Below are 18,825 nucleotides of genomic sequence, written 5' to 3'. Positions count from 1 at the left end.
AGTTTAAACCTACTGCCTCCCTGACATTAAGAAAAAAGCATTCTATCATATCATCAATATGGTGTTTGAGAATGCCAGTCACTTTCAGTTCCACTCTGTGGGGACTGTAGTCACTATGATCTTAAATGATGGACATCAGCTTTTTCTGTTCTACTCAAGTGTCTCACTGCAATCCCCTTCACTGACCCTCCACATCTCACTCCGTATAAGAAAAAAAAATCAAAAAGAATAGATACATGTACATGTATACGTCTGGCCAAAACGTTTGCTGGTCTTTTTCCATTAAGATGGCTCTAGTAGCGCTCAGTTGTCTTTAACTTCATTTGAAACAATTTTTTCTTTTTTATGGCTATGTTGGGTCTTTGTCGCTGCACGCAGCTTTCTCTAGTTGAGGTGAGCGGGGCCTACTCTTCTTTGCGGTGCGTGGGCTTCTCATTGCAGTGGCTTCCCTTGTTGCGGAGCACAGGCTCTAGGCGCGCGGGCTTCAGTAGTTGCAGCACACGGGCCCCAGAGCGTGTAGTCTTCAACGGTTGTGGCACGTGAGCTCAGTAGTTGCACCTTGTGGGCTCTAGAGCATGGGATCAGTAGTTGTGGCGCACAGGCTTAGCTGCCCCGCAGCATGTGGGATCTTCCTGGACCAGGGATCGAACCCGTGTCCCCTGCACTGGCAAGCAGATTCTTAACCACTGGACCACCAGGGAAGTCCGAAACAATTTTCTTAGATTGTATTGTGACAGCTGTCACATCAGTGTGCATTTTAAAAAACACATCAAGATCGGTGAATTTTTGTGTAGCCATTTTAATACTGAAGATGGAAGAAAAAAGCAACATTTTTGGCATATTACGCTTTATTATTTCAAGAAAGGTAAAAACACAACTGAAACGCAAAAAAAAGATTTGTGCAGTGTATGGAGAAGGTGCCGTGACTGATCGAATGTGTCAAAAGTGGTTTGCGAAGTTTCATGCTGGAGATTTCTCACTGGATGACGCTCCACTGTTGGGTAGACCAGCTGAAGTTGTTAGCAATCAAATTGAGACACTAACTGAGAACAATCAATGTTATACCACACAGGGGATAGCCGACATACTCAAAATATCCAAATCAAGCGCTGAAAATCATTTGCACCAGCTTGGTTACGTGAATCGCTTTGATGTTTGGGTTCCACATAAATTAAGTGAAAAAAACCTTCTCGACTGTATTTCCACATGTGATTCTCTACTGAAACGTGAGGAAAACATTCCGTTTTTAAAACAAATCGTGATGGGTGATGAAAAGTGGACACTGTACAATAATGTAGAACGGAAGAGATTGTGGCGCAAGTGAAATGAACCACCACCAACCACACCAAAGGCCAGTCTTCATCCAAAGAAGGTGATGTTGTGTATGCGGTGGGATTGGAAGGGAGTCCTCTATTATGAGCTCCTTCCGGAAAATCAAACGATTAATTCCAACATATACTGCTCCCAATTAGACCAAATGAAAGCAGCACTCGACGAAAAGCGTCCGGAAAACAGACAGAAAACGCATAATCTTCCATCAGGATAACGCAAGACTGCATGTTTCTCTGATGACCAGGCAAAAACTATTACAACTTGGCTGGGAAGTTCTGAGTCATCCACTCTCTTCACCAGACATTGCACCTGTGGATTTCCATTTATTTTGGTCTTTACAAAATTCTCTCAATGGAAAAAATTTCAATTCCCTGGAAGGCTGTAAAAGGCACCTGGAACCGTTCTTTGCTCAAAAAGATAAAAAGTTTTGGGAAGATGGAACTATAAAGTTGCCTGAAAAATGGCAGAAGGTAGTGGAACCAAACGGTGAATACGTTGCTCAATAAAGTTCTTGGTGAAAATTAAAAATGTGCTTTTATTTTTACTTAAAAACCAAAGGAACTTTTTGGCCAACTATATATAAGTGAATCATTTGCTGTACACCTGAAACTAACAGAACATTGGTTTTTTTGTTTTGTTTTGTTTTTTAATTAATTTATTTTGGCTGCATTGGGTATTCATTGCTGCATGCGGATTTTCTCTGGTTGCGTCGAGTGGGGGCCACTCTTTGTTGCAGTGAGCGGGCTTCTCATTGCGGTGGCTTCTCTTGTTGTGGAGCACGGGCTCTAGGTGCATGGGCTTCAGTAGTTGCAGCACGTGGGCTCTGTAGTTGTGGCTCGGGGGCTCTAGAGCACAGGCTCAGCCATTGTGGCGCACGGGCTTAGTTGCTCCACGGCATATGGGATCTTCCCGGACCAGGGCTCGAACCCGTGTCCCCTGCATTGGTAGGTGGATTCTTAACCACTGCGCCACCAGGGAAGTCCCAGAACACTGTTAATCAACTATACTCCAGTATAAAAGAAAAATTAAAAAAAGAAAAAGAAAACAAAAGTCAAAGAGAACAAAAAAAAAAACAATAGAAAGGCAGGCTTCTTCTCTTGGGAGATGCAAAACCTCATTTCTCAAATTCCAAATCTAAGGTGCTAAAACTTCTAATTGTGAATTTATGGGAATATAAATTCAATCAGTCTCTTGATATGGCAAAAATTCCACATATAGGATTGCCCTATAAAAAGGGATTTTATCATCAATAGGGTAACTGATAGAAAAATAAAACTTAAATATCCAAACTTATGCAATTTCCTTGCATCTATCATAGTAAAAGTTTACATAGTATCTTTTCTCCCTTTACAAAACTCTCTCTCTCTCATGCCTACTAGCCTGAAATAAGCAATAGCTTTATCTGCTGTATGTGTGTGTTAGTTCATGGTCTATTCCCTCACCCCTGCTTGCTGTCTTGCCATGTGCTCTGAGCTCTTGGTCTTTTGTCAATACAACAGGAAGCTAATGGACAGAGTAAAAGCCTTGCTGGCTGAAATGATCTGCTCACGCAGTTTGGATTACAAAGTTCAAATAAGGAGGGATACCATGAGGCAAATCCATTCTGAGTTCGGTAGTGAGAACTACCTTAAAACACATACTCGGATCTATTCTATGACTGAGTTGGAGAGTGAAGCTTAGGCAGTAGGAGTACCTGTATTTAACAGACTGAGGAATACCATTCTGCAAAATGCCCATAACTGATCCCTGGAAGGAAAGGGGAAATTAGGCAGCAAAACCCTCCCTTGTCTCTCATGCCAGAGACGTGAGACATTTGGATGTCCCCTCATGCTTCTAGCACCATCACCACTGTACCTTTGGGGGAAGAGGGAAGCACTGTGGCCCATGTGCATTACAGAGACACTGCAGCCACTTAGCCATCTGTATTTACGTGCATTTTCTTTCTTTTCACATCATTGAGATATTTTCATATTGATAAAGAATTTAATAGAATTAAAAATATCTCTCAAGGCAAAAGAAATTGAGAAAAACTATAAAACAAAACAACCCCAGGCTAAATGATCAAATCCACACACAACTACAGGGGCATCTGATAAGTCACCACCCTTCAAAGCTACATAAAAGTGAGTCACTTACAGAGTTATTCTGCATCCTCATTTCATAGGCTGCTTGCCTCGGATTATGGGCTACTTGAGATCCTGGCGAGTTTCTTGAACCAAGGGCATGAGGGGTTAATATTCCACCAGGAGAGAAAGACGGTTGATCTCTCTAACATACATGGAAATAAATGAATGTAGAAATTAAAATTAAATCACAACACAGTTAGACGACAGGAAGAAAAGAGGGCAATAGAAAGAGTCCCCACTGTAAGCACTTAAAAGACGAAATGGATTTCTGTTAACATGACAGGGTTGTCTACATTCTGATATAATGGTAACCTACCCTGTAAACAACCGTTTGTAATAGTAACTCTGCTCTAAAAGTACATATAATTCAGTGTTCTGGTATATACACGTGGAGTTTGAGAATGCCTGTCACTTGCAGTTCCACCCTGTGGAACTATTCAAGTCTCATTAGGCTGTTCTACTACGTTTACTTACAATTTCTGAACACATTCAAGACATAATTTTAGGCAAATAAAAATAACAAATAATAAATAACTATAACATTTACCTTAATGGTAAAAAAAAATAAGTCAAGAGTTTGATTTCTACTCAGGAAATACAGCTTTTATTTACCCTTCACCTTGCTAGAATTTAACTCTTTATTGCCGATTAATTACAGCTATACTATAGCTATAGCTATACTAGGTGACGGTTGTGGCTGACTGATAAAACAGATGTTTTAAAAACAGACATTGACTGAAATAATATATGGTACAAACTACTATATATAAAATAAGCTACAAGGATATAATGTACAACACAGGGAACATGGCCAATATTTTATAGTAACTGTAAACAGAATATAACCTTTAAAAAGTGTGAATCACTATTATATATACTATACTGTACATAATATACTCTAATCACCTGATTATATAATATTATACATCAAATATACCTCAATTTTTTAAAATTAATTAAAGAAAAGGAAAAAACATGCAGTGGAAACCGAATATGCTCCTCCCAGTCTAGGCGGTTCGCAACGACCTGCGACAGTACAGCACTCTTCTCCCTTCTAGGTTCCTGAAGTTGCTCAAATCCAATAAAATATGACAAGAGGCGGTCCCTCAACCCCATGAATTTAAAATCCAGGAAGGAAGACAAGATTCACCAGAGGTAAAGGAAAAGACTGCTCAACCTGGACCACAAGCAGAGGCAGCAAGGGAGGCCGTGGAGAAGGCAAGGTGTGCGGGGCTTGGAGTAGGAACCTTCTGGAGGAGCCAAAGGGGGAGCAAGGCTCTGGGTCAGGAGCAACATGGTGTACTTGTATTTAGAGGACAGCAGGGGAAGAGCTGGCGGCCAGAATTCAACCAGACCATGGTGTGCTCTGCAAGGCAGACTGAGAGAGAACTGGATTCTGAGGGGACTAAGGAGTCACTGGTGACTTCTGAGCAGAGAAACAACAAAGCTATAGGTATCTTGTTCTAGGAAGATTAACCTGACAAAGATATAGACAGAGCATAGTGACTTGTAAGGGGAAACAAAGGGTTGACTGCTTTTATTACAAAAACAATATCTGATTATTGTAACAAAAAAAACCTCTTAAACAGCTAAATGCAACCTGCCCCCTCCTGCCCATCAAGTGTTTCCCTTCAGACTCCAGAGAGCTTAGAATGGACTTCTTTAAAGGTGTGGGATAGGGAGGGTGGGAGGGAGGGAGACGCAAGAGGGAAGAGATATGGGAACATATGTATATGTATAACTGATTCACTATGTTATAGAGCAGAAACTAACACACCATTGTAAAGCAATTATACCCCAATAAAGATGTTAAAAAAAAAAAAATCAATACCAGGCAGGAAGGCAGCTGGGTGGGCACCACGTCCCTAACCAACTCCCAGCCGGTAAGGAATAAAGAGCTATTGTAATGAACATCTTCCTCCCAAATTGTAAACTGATACCATTGCCAGTCTTATGATATTAGCTAAAACTCACCTTCATTCTCTTTCTTTTTTCTTTCTGTCGTCTTCTAAAACTGTCCTAAAAGTATAAAATCCACATATTCTGTCAAATAATTACACAAAAATGTAAGAGTTAAACATTACCAGGAATGATTCGGGAGACAATTAAAGTTTTAAAGGAAGACCCCAGAAACCTAGGTACATAATTAAACCAGGCAATGGACTGTATTTTCAAAGTGCTGCTTATCAGAACTGCAGATGGATAGAGAGCATTCTAAATTGAGTTTAGATACAATTTAAAATGTTCCTCAAATTATTTTCAGGTAGTTTTTAACATCATTTCAGGAAAGAATGCAAGAGTCATGACAAGGACCCTTGGTTTTTCCCTGGAGTGAACAGGCTGCCAATAATGGAGAAGATACACATAAGTAAGAAAACAATTCTTTAAGTTGTAGCTGAAGATAGTTAATAACAAAGATGACAATTAAAAAAAATCAACACAACTTAATAATGGGCCTCTATTACCTAAAAAGGGCTGGACAGTTTCTAATGCTGTCACATGTGTGGCACAAGTGGGTAAAGAGCAGTGGGGCTCTATGCAAACACTACCCACCAAAATTGCAACAAGTCGACCTAATGAAAGAAGGAAGAAAATTCAGATGTCTATACTGCTTATTCTGGGCCAGTTAAATTCACAGGGAAGTGTCCAGTCTGCCTTGATTCTTCCCTCCACTCATTTTCAAAATGTAGCCATGGTTTCAACTAGACAGGATTTAGGGTTGACCTTGCTCCCCACCAAGTGAGCCATTCAAAGGCCCCCTTTCCCCAGAAAGCACTCCTCCCACGCCTGCATTTCTGTCGAGTGTCCAGGCACTGAAACGACAGCTAAGGTGACCACGGCAGGTACTATACTGACTGTCACCCTACTCGCAGCACTTCCACCCCTCCATGGAGAACTGCCACCCGCAACAGGACACCTAATGAGATGTGGGCTTTGTGCTTTCTGCAGGAGGGGCTGAATGCTGGATATATGGGGACCGACTCCTGAAAACCTCCTAAGACGTGAACACCACCCACTTCTCTGATGAAGCTTTGCCCCTGTTGTTAAGGAAACGTCTCTTATCTGACCACGACTCCTCCTTCTGGAATGGTGCCCTCTGCACTGGGCTGCCAGGACACCACACTCACCTGGTTCTTTCACTCCTGCTGCTGCCTTCACTCAACAGCCTCCCAGCCCCCACACTGTCCCTGTAACGCTGGCGCCCCTCCGGGCCCAATACTTGGACCTCCCCACTTCCCTGCGCTCACAGAAGGAATCCTCTCGTCTCATGACTCTCCAGCCAGAGCCTCTCCCAACTCAACACCCCCACCCTCACGTCTCAAGCTTGACGTGTCCAAAACAGAACCCCACCCCCAGCCCTGCACCCCCCAGTTTTCTCATCACAGCTGCTCAGACCAGACCGTCTTTCATCTGCTCAGAAAAAATGCCTTAGAGTCATTCTTGACACCTTTCCTTCTCTCACACCTAGGATTTCATCCCCCATTGGTTCCTGCTTCAACATAGGTTCAGAATCCAGCCACCTATTCTCACCTTCACTGCCACCATGCTGGCTTCCCTGGATTACTGCAAAGGAGCCTCTTAACTGGGCTCGCTGCTTCTGCCTTTACCTCCATACAGCAGCTACAGTGATGGCTTTACAGTACGTGTCAGATCTTTGTCACTTTTATGCTTAAATGATGCAGACGGAAAGCTGAAGTCCTGTCAGTGACCTAGAGGGCTCTACCAGATCCATCGTCTTTCCGACCTCTTCTCCTACTCGCTTCCCTTTGCTTCCTCTGCTCCCACCACAGTGGCTCCTGGCTCCTCGCTGTTCTAAACATCCTGCGTATGTATGCTCCTGCCCTAGAACCTTCGCACGGACTCTTCCCTGTCTGAAATGCTCTTTCCGCACACATCTGCATGGCTCACTCCCTCACATCCTTCAGGTCTTTCCTCAAAGCCATCCGTGAGTGAGGCCTCCTCCAGCCACCTTTTCTAGGGTTGCAACCTCCCCAGACACATCCTGCCCTGCTTTAGTTTCCTTCGTGGCACTTAGCATCTCTGACACTCTGCACACTACACTTCGTTTTTGTGTTGATTGTCCATTTCACCCGGAAGAATGTTAGCTCCATGAGGTCAGAAATTTCATCTGCTTTTTTGCTTCATTTTTTGTTTTATCAGTAACGCTCAGAATACTACCTGGCACACGGTAAACAAGAAATATTTGCTGAATAAATGAACATTTGCAAGATGAAAGGCAAACATCAAAACTCATTAAATAAAAACTACACATTTCTGACCTAACTGTTCAATTTTAATGACAAATATTGATGCGTTCCTATTCTACTATCTATTTTGCTATGTTTAAGGGAGGCCGCTATGTAAGCAGAACAAGTCCACCTGGACGGACCTTACTGATCTTTAATCTTTTTGTGTGCTATGAATTCCTTGGGAAATCTGTCAAAAGCCATGGACACACTTCCCTAGATACTTTTATACTGAATTTCCCAGATACTTCCCCACCCAGTGAGCCAGATACTTTTACACTGAATTTCCCAGGGTTCATTAATTTCCCCAATGCCCAACCATGCCAACAGACATCATACGATGTCAAGGACGCCAAAAAAAGATCCAAAGCTGTAAAATGCCCTCTCTGCCAGGCCAGCTGGAAACCACATGACACACTTAAATCTGAAGCACTCTGGAATCCATCAAATCCTGTACATCCCATTCTAACGCCAAACACCATCAATACTTAACAGTACAGAATCTGCTAAAGCCACACAGAAGGACTTGTCTAACATGAGATTTTTATACCAAGTAGTACACAGAATATATACTTTATTCCTTAAGCAAAATGGCAGCAGTTCAAGTGGAGCCACTGTAATTGGTGAAGACTTAGTTAAAAACGGCTGTTCTGGTAGACATGTGATATCCCAAAGTTAGCCATTTGAATTTTACATGTGAAGATTATCAAATACCAAAGGCTTTGAAGGAACGCCTACAGTCCACTCACTGTTACACAAAATGGTACCCGAAGTTCTAAAGAAGAGGCCCCTAGCTACAGTACACAAAATTGAAGAGAACATGAAATCTTGTCAGAGACAATGACATGTTTTAATCTGTTAGGAAATCGTGAAGCAAGGTAGCGATATTATGTTGCTATTTGCTCACAAAAGCCACATGACTTGTAGAAAATCAGTTTCTACGGGCTCTCCTCCACTTGCTCTCTGCTCATTTTACCCACTGCTGGCCTCCCTGGCAACTCCCCATTGTCATCCTCCAGCCCACTCTGCCTCCAGGCTGCTGCCCCTCCAGCCCTCAGCTCCCGAGGGCATCTCAAGCCCTGGCTCAAGACTAGGGGCCTGTCCATCCCACTCTGACACCTCAGGCAGCACCGAAGGCTTCTCCTCTCTCTAGGGACCTCCTCCCCCCAGCCCCGCCTTCCCCTTAAATGTCCACACTCCTCAAGGTTCCTGATGGAGGCACCTTCACTCTATGTGAGCTTCCAGGGACATCAAGTTCACACTCATGATGGGGGGTATCTCCCACATGCCAATGGTTCTCAAATCTCCTTTCAAAAGACTTATGACCTGCACTCCACATATATCCATCTAACTGGTTCATGGACTTTCTCCTCTTAGGTGTCCTGTGGCCCCTCAAACTCAGTACCTCCAAAACGAAACTCACTTCTACGTTATCCCCACCCCATCCTGCTCTACCCCTGGGGCTTGTTACCTTGGTGAATGGCACCAGCAAACTCCCAATTACCCCAGCCAGAAACCTGGACTTCTCACCTAAGCACTCACCCTATCACAGGTAACTAGGTGCTTTGTGACTTTATTTCCTTTTTTTATGTCTACATTTCTTACACAGAGCTGCAACCATCTGCCTTGACTGATGTAATCCCACCCAGACCCCCTATACTCTGCCACCAGAGTACAGAGTTCCTAGGTCCAGAGCATAAACAGTGCCTACAAAACACACTAGTTCAATTCCAGCATTCTTCTAGCTTTGGAACCCTCATTTCATGTCCTATTGATTAGACAGGTGCTTGGATTTATACCTTAATTAAGATTAAGAGAGAAGAAATTACAATGCAACTCACACAGGGTGCAGTACATAGTTCCACACAGCAAGCATCACAGCCTTTATAAAATCATCAAAGCACTGACCACTCGTGATTACATTGGTGTTTGATACACTACAGTGATTTAACAGCGCACTCAAAGAGGTTAAAAGGACAATCACAGGATCATCACAGCCTATTAGAGACAGGAGCAATTTAGCTACTGCAATAGAAACACTTTACCTCATCATCCTTTCTCTTTTTAAAAATGCTATCCTCAACTTCACCAACTGCTAACATGATCATCTGTACTCTCTGCAGATTGACATAACCACTTTCTGTAAGGTAACCCTGTAAGTGATAAAATACATGTAAAATGATCTTCTTATAAAAGCAAATACTTCTGTTTTGAAATTATTCAAGAGTGAACTTACCCCAGTTTTGTGTACCACATTTTTGTATATGTTAACCAAACGGTCAATTGCACCTTCCCTGCCACCAGGAAACAAACATTATGTATTAGGACCAGCGTGCACTGTAAAGGCAAGAAGGCTAAAACAACAGTTTGGAGACCGACACAAACACACATACCTAATCTCTAAGGACGGCAGGTGAGGAAGGAAGTCATTTCCCACAAAGAAGCACATGAAGACCCAGTCATCAATGCTCCTCTCAACATCAAATGTGAACGGCAGGCTGGCCATGGTGAGCTCTCTTTCCAAATACTGCAACCAAGAAGGAACGGTGCCATTAAAGCTATGAAAAGGCACCCTGGTTTAGCGGACCGATGCCAAGAGTCACTGCTACATACCTCACGAAGAACACTGAGACGAAGGAAGATAAACTCTCCTTCTGCACAAGGAAGACTGTCTGCCAGTTCATCGTGCTGCAAGAAAGGGGATGAAGACTCAACACATCTACTCTGAACCCTGGAATTTTCTCCACCCACACAAACATTATGGCTTTTTCTAAAGCAAGACCCACTTTAATATTACAAGTATTAAATAAAAAAGAACTCACCAAACCATTTTAAAAATAAAAATTACCCATAACCTCAATCAGACCTAGACCAGGGATTGGCCAACGTTTTTTGCAAAGGGCCAGACACTAAATATTTTAGCCTGGGGAGCGGGACATATATGGTCTCTGCTGCATATTCTTTCATGTTTTGTTTTGTTTTTACAACTCTTGAAAAAAAACGAAAAAAACCCCTCTTAGCTCATATGCCAAATCTGGAGAGCTGCAGTTTGCCAAACCCTGACCTTCACCCAACCAATATTAACATTTTAATGTATATGCCTCATCCTTCTCTGTGAATATGTATACTTCTTACCTGCTTTTTTCATTCAACATGTCTTTTAAAGAGGTACCATATTCTTAATACAGAAACCCCTTTAAAGGAGAATGGATATAATCAAGGGAACCCAGAACATGTAGAAACTAGGAGTAACTTAAAAGTACCAAGGGGACTTCCCTGGTGGTCCAGTGGTAAAGAATCTGCCTCCCAATGCGGGGGACGCGGGTTCAATCCCTGGGCGGGAAACTAAGATCCCACATGCCGCAGAGAAACTGAGCCCGTGCGCCTCAATTAGAGAGCCTGCATGCTGCAAACCACAGAACCCACATGCCACAACTACAGAGAAGCCCAAGTGCTGCAACGAAGAGCCCGCACCGCAACAGAAAAATCCCGTGTGCCGCAACTAAGACCTGACACAGCCAAAAATAAATAAATAAAATAAATAAATAATTTTTTAACTAAATAAAATAAAATACATACGCCGTTTAAAAAAAATACCAAGAAGTTTAACATACCTGATTTATAGTTCCTTTTAAGAAGAATAACCATTTGAGACAAATAACTTCTACAAACAAATCAAGTGCAATGGGCATTATTACCTATATGACCTCAGCCTCATGTAGATTATAAGCTGTATCAGCAAAGTGGGGAGTAGAAAGGATGAGTTCATGCGTGGTTGTGAATTTGTGTGTACTTTAAAGAGCTTTAAAAGATACATCTCTATGAGGGGTAACAGAGCAAGTAGGTAAAAATCTAATCACTGTCTTCTCTTTATCCATTTTTAAAATGAGGCAACCTAAATATACTTAATGCCATCGCACTGTACATTTAAACGTGGTTAAAAAGGTGTATTTTCTGTTGTACTGATATATATCAATATTTTATCACAATAAAAAATAAAATTAAGAAATTTTAAATGAGGCTACTACCACCTCGAAGTTCTTACCTTTCCCTTCTTTTCTCTCGGCAAACCTTCACAGTCTTTGACCTCATGTCCGAACTGATTACAAAGACCACAGGGTTTGGGTTTGTTTGGTTTGAATTCTTCTCTGATAATGGTAAAGTTGGGCTCATGTGTAGCAAGGCCGAGCATAATGAGATCAGCTATCAATCAACAACAACAAAACAGCGAACAGTGAGCACCCTAGAAGACCCTTACCCCATAACCAAAGGCAAGACATTATCAAAACACAAGACACCAACGCAAAGAAAAGCCCAAATGAGCACGCAGAGGCAGCAAAGCCAAAAAGCCTAAAACTTCCTAGAGGCCAACAAGATCTCCTACAGAAATGTGGGCCTAGAATCTAACTACCACTCAGGAGTCAACACTTGGAAACATTCCATTTTAAAGATATGTGCGGCCATTATTAAAAAGTTGAAAAAATGTAACAACAACAACAAAAATTCTAGATAGGTGAATATTAATCACAGATTGAACAACAACTCTATACTAGTTCCCCCTCACACATAAAATAAGCAAGGCATTTTAGAATTTCCAGGCAACCACAAATAATCCATTACTACACACCAACCCATCGACTTGCTATGGCTTAATCCAAGAGACTCAGATCCCAAAGAAGAAACTTACCATCTGCTCCACATAAGCAATGATGAGTGTTTGGGTCATGGTTAGGCTGGGCTAGAGAGAAGGGAAATATATATTAAAGTAAATATATTTTATACTATAGGAATATCACATTTTACCAAATATTTTCTATACAATGGCTTGTCTTTTTTTAAAATGGAACATATAACCAAATATTTATAAGTGAATTTTACCTCTTTGTCTTCTAATGTAATCCATGATTTTATGTTCCCCTTCACCAGGAGCACTAGCATCAGATAAAATAACCTATAAAAAACAGTTTTAACATCTGTAGCTCACCCCCAGTTTTCTAGCACAAAAATCAACAGAATTGAATGTCTTAAAATAAACTGGGATAATTCTATTAAGATACTGTTATTAATTAGAAATTTTTCTTAATTAGGTGTGCATGTGTTAGACATCAAAATTATTTCATTGGTTAACTTACTACTTGGAATAGAAAAAAATGAAATGTCTGTGTCAAACTTAGCCATTAGAAAAACAGATTCAGTTCACAAGTTTCTACTCTTCTCACTGCTACTCAAGTATACAGCATCGAACGATATAAGCCCTGAGAGTAATCAGTAAGAGATATCCATTAAATATAATGTACTATATCTAATTAATAGGGAAACAAGCTTATTATAATTTCTATTATATAAAAGTTTTGCTTAAATTCTCAGGAGAACACAGCCATTCTTTAGAGGCAGTCCCATGATTTTAATCTTGCTGTATTTTGATTTCTAATAACAGAAATGACTTTCATATATATGTATTTTAAATCATGAGTCCCATCTTATGGCTTCGCAGTGATGGTAAGAGTACAAAATTGGCACTGAGAGAAAATCAGCTGTCTCTAACTGGACCATGCAAGGCACCCCATCTCTAATAACCCTGGAAGCTTCTCCTTCCTCTAACAGCCAACCAGTATTTTATGGGGGGAAAAGGACAAATAATATCAGTCGTATCAAAGCACAGCCTCAAATCGTCACCCTAATCTTTTTGAAGTACGAAAATATGAAACTTACTGTCAAATTTTTCCACCCTGGGTCATTATTTAAACGATCAGCTATGTAATAGCGAAGGCATTTAGCAAGATTGTCCATGAACTCAGTTCCCTAAAATGATAGAAGGAAATAAATTAACCTATCATTTAAGAGTTAGCAATAACTAGCAAAGTATGAGACTACTTACTGGTGTAATGCAGTTGCTGTCAAATCTTTCCTTTATTTCTTCTGGAGGAAGAAAGCCACCTAGAGAGAAAGGGGCAATGCTTTGTTCTCCCCATAAACAGTGAGGTAACTATTCGATATTAGGCCAGAACAACAAAAACAGTAAGTTGAAATACAAAAGAAGGAGAAGCGTTGTCACCTGAGGAACAATGATCCCCCTTTCCGAAGAAAATAAGATTCCTCCCCTCAAATTTGAAGTAAGCTTTAACATGACTGTCAAACAATACATGGTACACAAAAGATACTATACTGTTACATAAAAATATAAAAATTATGACATTCTTCCTAATGCCCCTGGCAGAACACACACACACACACACACACACACACACACACACACGCACGCACGCACACACACAGAGGTTAGGGGCTCTGATCCTACTAACAGTTCTTAAGATGAAGGGGCCTTAGAAAAACAAAGTTAAAATGCTGAATTTATCACAGCTTTATATCACCTAGAGGGATTTAGAAATCCTACTTTTTCCTCTATATCACTGATTAGCTTTTTCTCAAGACACAAATATATTTTATAACATCTTCAAGAAAGAAGACATCTCTAAAAGCAAAGACAATCTGTTATAAATATAAACAGGTTTTAGAATATTAATTACAAGCTGCAGCTAAAATAGTCACATACTTGCACACTTCCAGCAAATTAAAATACCATTAAAGGCAGTGTAATTATAAGCCAACTACACTATGTCTCTTTTTCCACTTGCCAAATGCAACATCCTGAACCAATAATTGTGGCTTTCCTGGTCTATCATTTTGCCTCATGGAACAAAACACCAAACAAGCCACCCTGCCAGCACTGCCCTGCACTGCACCACACTGACAGGCGTCTTGGAAGAAGCGGTCCCAGGGCGTCAGGGCCCTGGTCGTCCTCCTCTCTGACACTCAGCCAACTCCCACCTCTGGACCCATCAGGGCTTTGAGGAACTGCCAAGATGACCACATTCCACCCCACAACCCCTTCCCTGAACTGAGGGAGGCCTGGGCACCTCAGTACCTCGGTGCCTGCCGCCTCAACCCAAAGTGAGAGGGTGCATGACTCAGGGAAAGCCTGGAAACATGGTCCCATCATCCCAGGCCTCCTCATCCAGACCTGAGTTCTAGGAAGAAGCAGCAAGCATGCCACCAAGACTGACTTGAGGAAAATGCTTACAGAACTGTAGCTTCCTAACAGCCCCCATAGGAAAAGGAAGCAAGAAGCACTCTTCATGTGTTTCTAGTTTACAGATATATAAAGTGAGCTGAAGGGCTGCACTCGCCCTGACAGAAGTTGACAATTTGCTCTCCCTACCAGAATTCCCTCCTTTTATTCCCAAGTTTCCCGTTTACTATAGAGTTTGGAAATGAACAAGCTTATTAATGGAATAAATGATTCTATTAACGACTTTTCCTCAACAGTGAATATCAATTTCCCTTGGTTATCCTGGGGTCCTGATTAAAGTAAAACCGTACCTATTTGTAAGGAGAAGTCTCCACCCCTACACCCCCGTCTGCATACATCTGATAAGTCCAACCTCAAGATGCATGTTCTTTTACCTTTTGCCAGTATTTCTTCCTTGACTCGCTGCTTCTCTACTGCTGCTTCCATTCCTTCTTTGGATGCTCGGAACCTCCTTGAACGCTGCTGGTTCATTTTAGCGCGTGGCGCCTGAAAACAGGTGTTTCATAGTGACATGAGACTGTTCCAAACATTCGTAACTAAATCTGTACATTATTTTGAATCAGTTAGTCTTACAAAAATAGTATGCTAATATGGAAAAGTTAAGCAATATGTCCAAACAATCCTTTCATGACAGACAGTAGATCCTGGGAGCTTATATTTGGACCAAGAACCTTGAACGCTGAACTTAGGTGAGTGAGTGACATGTCAAAAGGACAAACATCCTATGAGGCCACAGCACTTAATACTGCAGGGTCCATGCCCCAAGGCCAGTTCCACTGGGCTACGATGCTTTCAGGCACCCCAGACGGAAAGCTCACTTTACTCAAAAGACTCAGCACACAGCGAGTGTGTGGTTTCTACAGAACCAGGATCAGGAAGACCTTCCCTCTGTCCACGACTAAAAGGAAGGATGGTCTCCAAATGGGATTCACAAGACCTTAAAAGCCTTTTTGTATTTCCCACAATAAGGTTCATAATTATCACTGTGTGTCTATAACAAGGCACAGCAGGTAGAAAAGGAGTAAGGTTTTAATCAAAAGTACTCTTAAATCACTCGAACCAAATGTAACTTCAATCACTGGGTAAGCCTGAATGAAGTGAACTGAACTGCAAGGTTTTGCAGTTACTGAACTGGGTTTGAGGCTGGAAGGGACTCTCAAGTATCCTGCCTACATGAAATAAGTTATTTCATATTCTCTTTCAACAGTTCCCTTTCCTGTAAAATGAGACCACCTAATCTAACTCTTTCAGGTTCTATGATCTACATTTGTATTTTAACAAAACATGAGTTATAGACAAGAGCGTGTACATACACATACGAATGTGCATATAACTTAGACCTGATTCAGCAGAAGCACACAACGGAGTATAGTGAAAGAGCTTCTTCAAGAAACTTAGCTAATGTGAACTGCAATCTGCTCCAAATAGGACATATTCCTGTTCCCTTTATTCCTCACTACACTTTAACTGCAACTTAAATTTTCAGGTAGCTAAGATTTTTCTTTGAGTAAATATTATCTCACAGAAAAGTTAAGCTTCTTGGACCCAAGTTTTCCAGATTTTCAAAATTATTTCATTAGCCACCAAAATTATTAAATCTAAAAGAAAGGGAATCAATGTGCATATGGCTAAATAAATTTAGGGTTATGATTTACCCTAATTTTCCTTGAACCCTGATATATAGTTTGCTGGTCATTTATAACTGAAACCACTTGGTATTATTATAAGCTAGTCCCCTCCGAAGTTATTGTGATGACTACTCACTGCCTACAGGATAAAAGCCAAACTGAATGTGACAAGAAAGGCCTTCTCAAGCCCCTCTCTCTACTTCTCTTTCCAATCTAAACACCTGCAGTTGCCCCAGCATGTCAGTGTGGCCAAAGACACAGAAAGTGTGTGACCTGACACATTTGAGACATCTGGAAGGTCCTCCTTCCCCACATCTGTCACATCCACCTCCCCTCTCTGCCCCTGCCCTCCTAATCTCCAATTATTCTTAACTCTTCAAAAAATGGGACAAACGCCCCCTCCTCTCTATTTCCTCACTCCCTTGTAGCACTGACTCCCCCTCCCTCAAGGCCCCCGCAAGTGCCGTCTAAGGCCCCGAGGAAGGCCCTGGGTAACTAACCTTGCACGTCTACCTCTGCCTCTGTCCCTTGAGTGGAGAGTCCTTCAAAGCAAGGGCAGTCACTGATATCCCCAGCCCCTCACGGGATGCGGCACAAAACAGGCACATACACAAAATACATTTGAATGAATAACTGAAAGATGAGGCTTTCTTTCTCAAATTCACTATAGTCAACATTTTTCACGATTTAGCTTACTTTCATTCTAGACACTGGGAACACAGCAAAAACAAAAATGGGGGATTCTAAGTCATTTAGCACTTACCACTCCGTCTATTGCCATGTAGAGAAGCCGTCTTGGTCTTACAATATTGAAAAGCCTGTCAATGTACTCAAAGATTGCAACCATCATTTCATCCTCGTTTTTCGGTGCTGGTCTACAATGACAAGCAAACGATGTAGTATCATATAGTACTCCTCTGTAATTTGTGACATCAGTAACAAAAATGGGTTACGTACTTGTCTTCAGGATGAGTACAGGGATGGATGATTCCATTCATATCCAAATACAGATTATCAAACTCCACATCATTTGGATTAGGTTTACTGGCATCGACAGGAATCTTTACACCACTGCATTCTTTTGGCTATAAGGAAGTGATAATTAATAGTAGTTTGACCTTTCAAGTCTGAAATTAACACATCATAGGCTCAGTATGAACCTGCTTCATTTCTGAACTGGAAATAAAATACTTTTAGTAATCTTTAAATTATAAGATAGGCTATTTTACTCCTTAAAGAGTCCATCGCAACAAGTTACTCCTGACTACGTGGGGGATAGTTACCAAATTCCCAAATCACTCAGCTGTCCAAGACAGAGACCATGGAAGTCATCTTAGAATTCTCTCCCTTATCGCCCATTCCCAGTAAGTCCTGTCAATTTAACCTGAAAAATGCCTCTCCACACCATCTCCTCTCATTCCCACTACCAACATCAGGCATCACCTCTCACCAAAAGATTGGAACAGCCTTCATATGGGCTGCCCAACCTCCAGACTCTCCTGTCTCCAGCCCACACTCTATGCTGTCAGTTTTCTTTCTTAAATACAAATATGGCCGCGTCTTCATCTTCCCTAATTTTTCCAATGATACCACAGCAGGTGCAGACCAACGAGCCCAGCCCTTACCCACCCTGTCTTGCCAAACACTGCTCAGGCCGCCAGATCTCCCCAGTTCCTGGAAGACGCCCTTCCATCTCTCAACACCTCTGCTCCTCCTTCTTCCTCCCAACCAACACCCACGTCCGGAAACCTTATTAATTTTCCAAGGTCTAGACTCAGATCAAATGCCACTCACTTTGTAACACTTTGTACACATCCCTCAAGAAATTAACTGCTCCGCCTGCATTTCCTCCCAATTTTGCTTATTCACTTGCAGCACTTTTGTGGTCTTATAATTAGTCTGTCATTCTAACCCCCAGCTACACTGTGAGTTCTTCCAAAGGCAAGGACCACGCCATCCTCACTCCTGGAGGCACTCAGTTGTATTTCTGTGGTAAGCATTATCTTTCTCTTTTTCTACCAGAGCTTCAGCAAATGATAACAATGAGACTGGTTTTTACTCTTACTAATAGCAAAGTCACTTAAAAAATAACATAAAAAGTATCACTTGTAATAACAAAAAATTGTGAACAACTTAAAAGCCCATCAGGTACATGCTATGTCATGGATGAACCTCAAAAACATTCTGCTAGGGCTTCCCTGGTGGGGCAGTGGTTGAGAGTCCGCCTGCCGATGCAGGGGACACAGGTTCGTGCCCGGGTCCGGGAAGATCCCACGTGCCGCGGAGCGGCTGGGCCCGTGAGCCATGGCCACTGGGCCTGCGCGTCCGGAGCCTGTGCTCCACAACGGGAGAGGCCACAACAGTGAGAGGCCCACGTACCGCAAAAAAAAAAAAAAAAAAAA

The 18,825-nt window shown here is 41.8% G+C and overlaps 1 protein-coding gene across 2 annotated transcripts in view; it reads right to left on the bottom strand.

The window, feature by feature from the left end:
- Window positions 1-18,825, bottom strand: part of XRN2 (5'-3' exoribonuclease 2) — an 80,037-nt gene that overhangs the window by 44,682 nt on the left and 16,530 nt on the right. The window contains exons 2-15 of one of the 2 annotated variants that reach the window (XM_007454531.1): window positions 17,381-17,508; window positions 17,187-17,298; window positions 15,170-15,281; window positions 13,584-13,642; window positions 13,418-13,507; window positions 12,584-12,656; window positions 12,393-12,443; window positions 11,751-11,908; window positions 10,319-10,393; window positions 10,099-10,232; window positions 9,942-9,999; window positions 9,751-9,858; window positions 5,433-5,477; window positions 3,469-3,600 (exon numbers count right to left, since the gene is read on the bottom strand). In XM_007454531.1, coding sequence (XP_007454593.1) covers window positions 3,469-3,600; window positions 5,433-5,477; window positions 9,751-9,858; window positions 9,942-9,999; window positions 10,099-10,232; window positions 10,319-10,393; window positions 11,751-11,908; window positions 12,393-12,443; window positions 12,584-12,656; window positions 13,418-13,507; window positions 13,584-13,642; window positions 15,170-15,281; window positions 17,187-17,298; window positions 17,381-17,508 — 1,335 coding nt within the window. The remainder of the gene's footprint in view (window positions 1-3,468; window positions 3,601-5,432; window positions 5,478-9,750; window positions 9,859-9,941; window positions 10,000-10,098; window positions 10,233-10,318; window positions 10,394-11,750; window positions 11,909-12,392; window positions 12,444-12,583; window positions 12,657-13,417; window positions 13,508-13,583; window positions 13,643-15,169; window positions 15,282-17,186; window positions 17,299-17,380; window positions 17,509-18,825) is intronic. The other variant, XM_007454532.1, reaches the window with a different exon arrangement.

Source organism: Lipotes vexillifer, unplaced genomic scaffold, assembly GCF_000442215.2.
Source record: "Lipotes vexillifer unplaced genomic scaffold, Lipotes_vexillifer_v1.1 scaffold365, whole genome shotgun sequence".
NCBI lineage: Eukaryota > Metazoa > Chordata > Mammalia > Artiodactyla > Lipotidae > Lipotes > Lipotes vexillifer.
The sequence above is the reverse complement of the archived record's forward strand: the minus strand, read 5'-3'. Positions and strand labels throughout refer to the sequence as shown.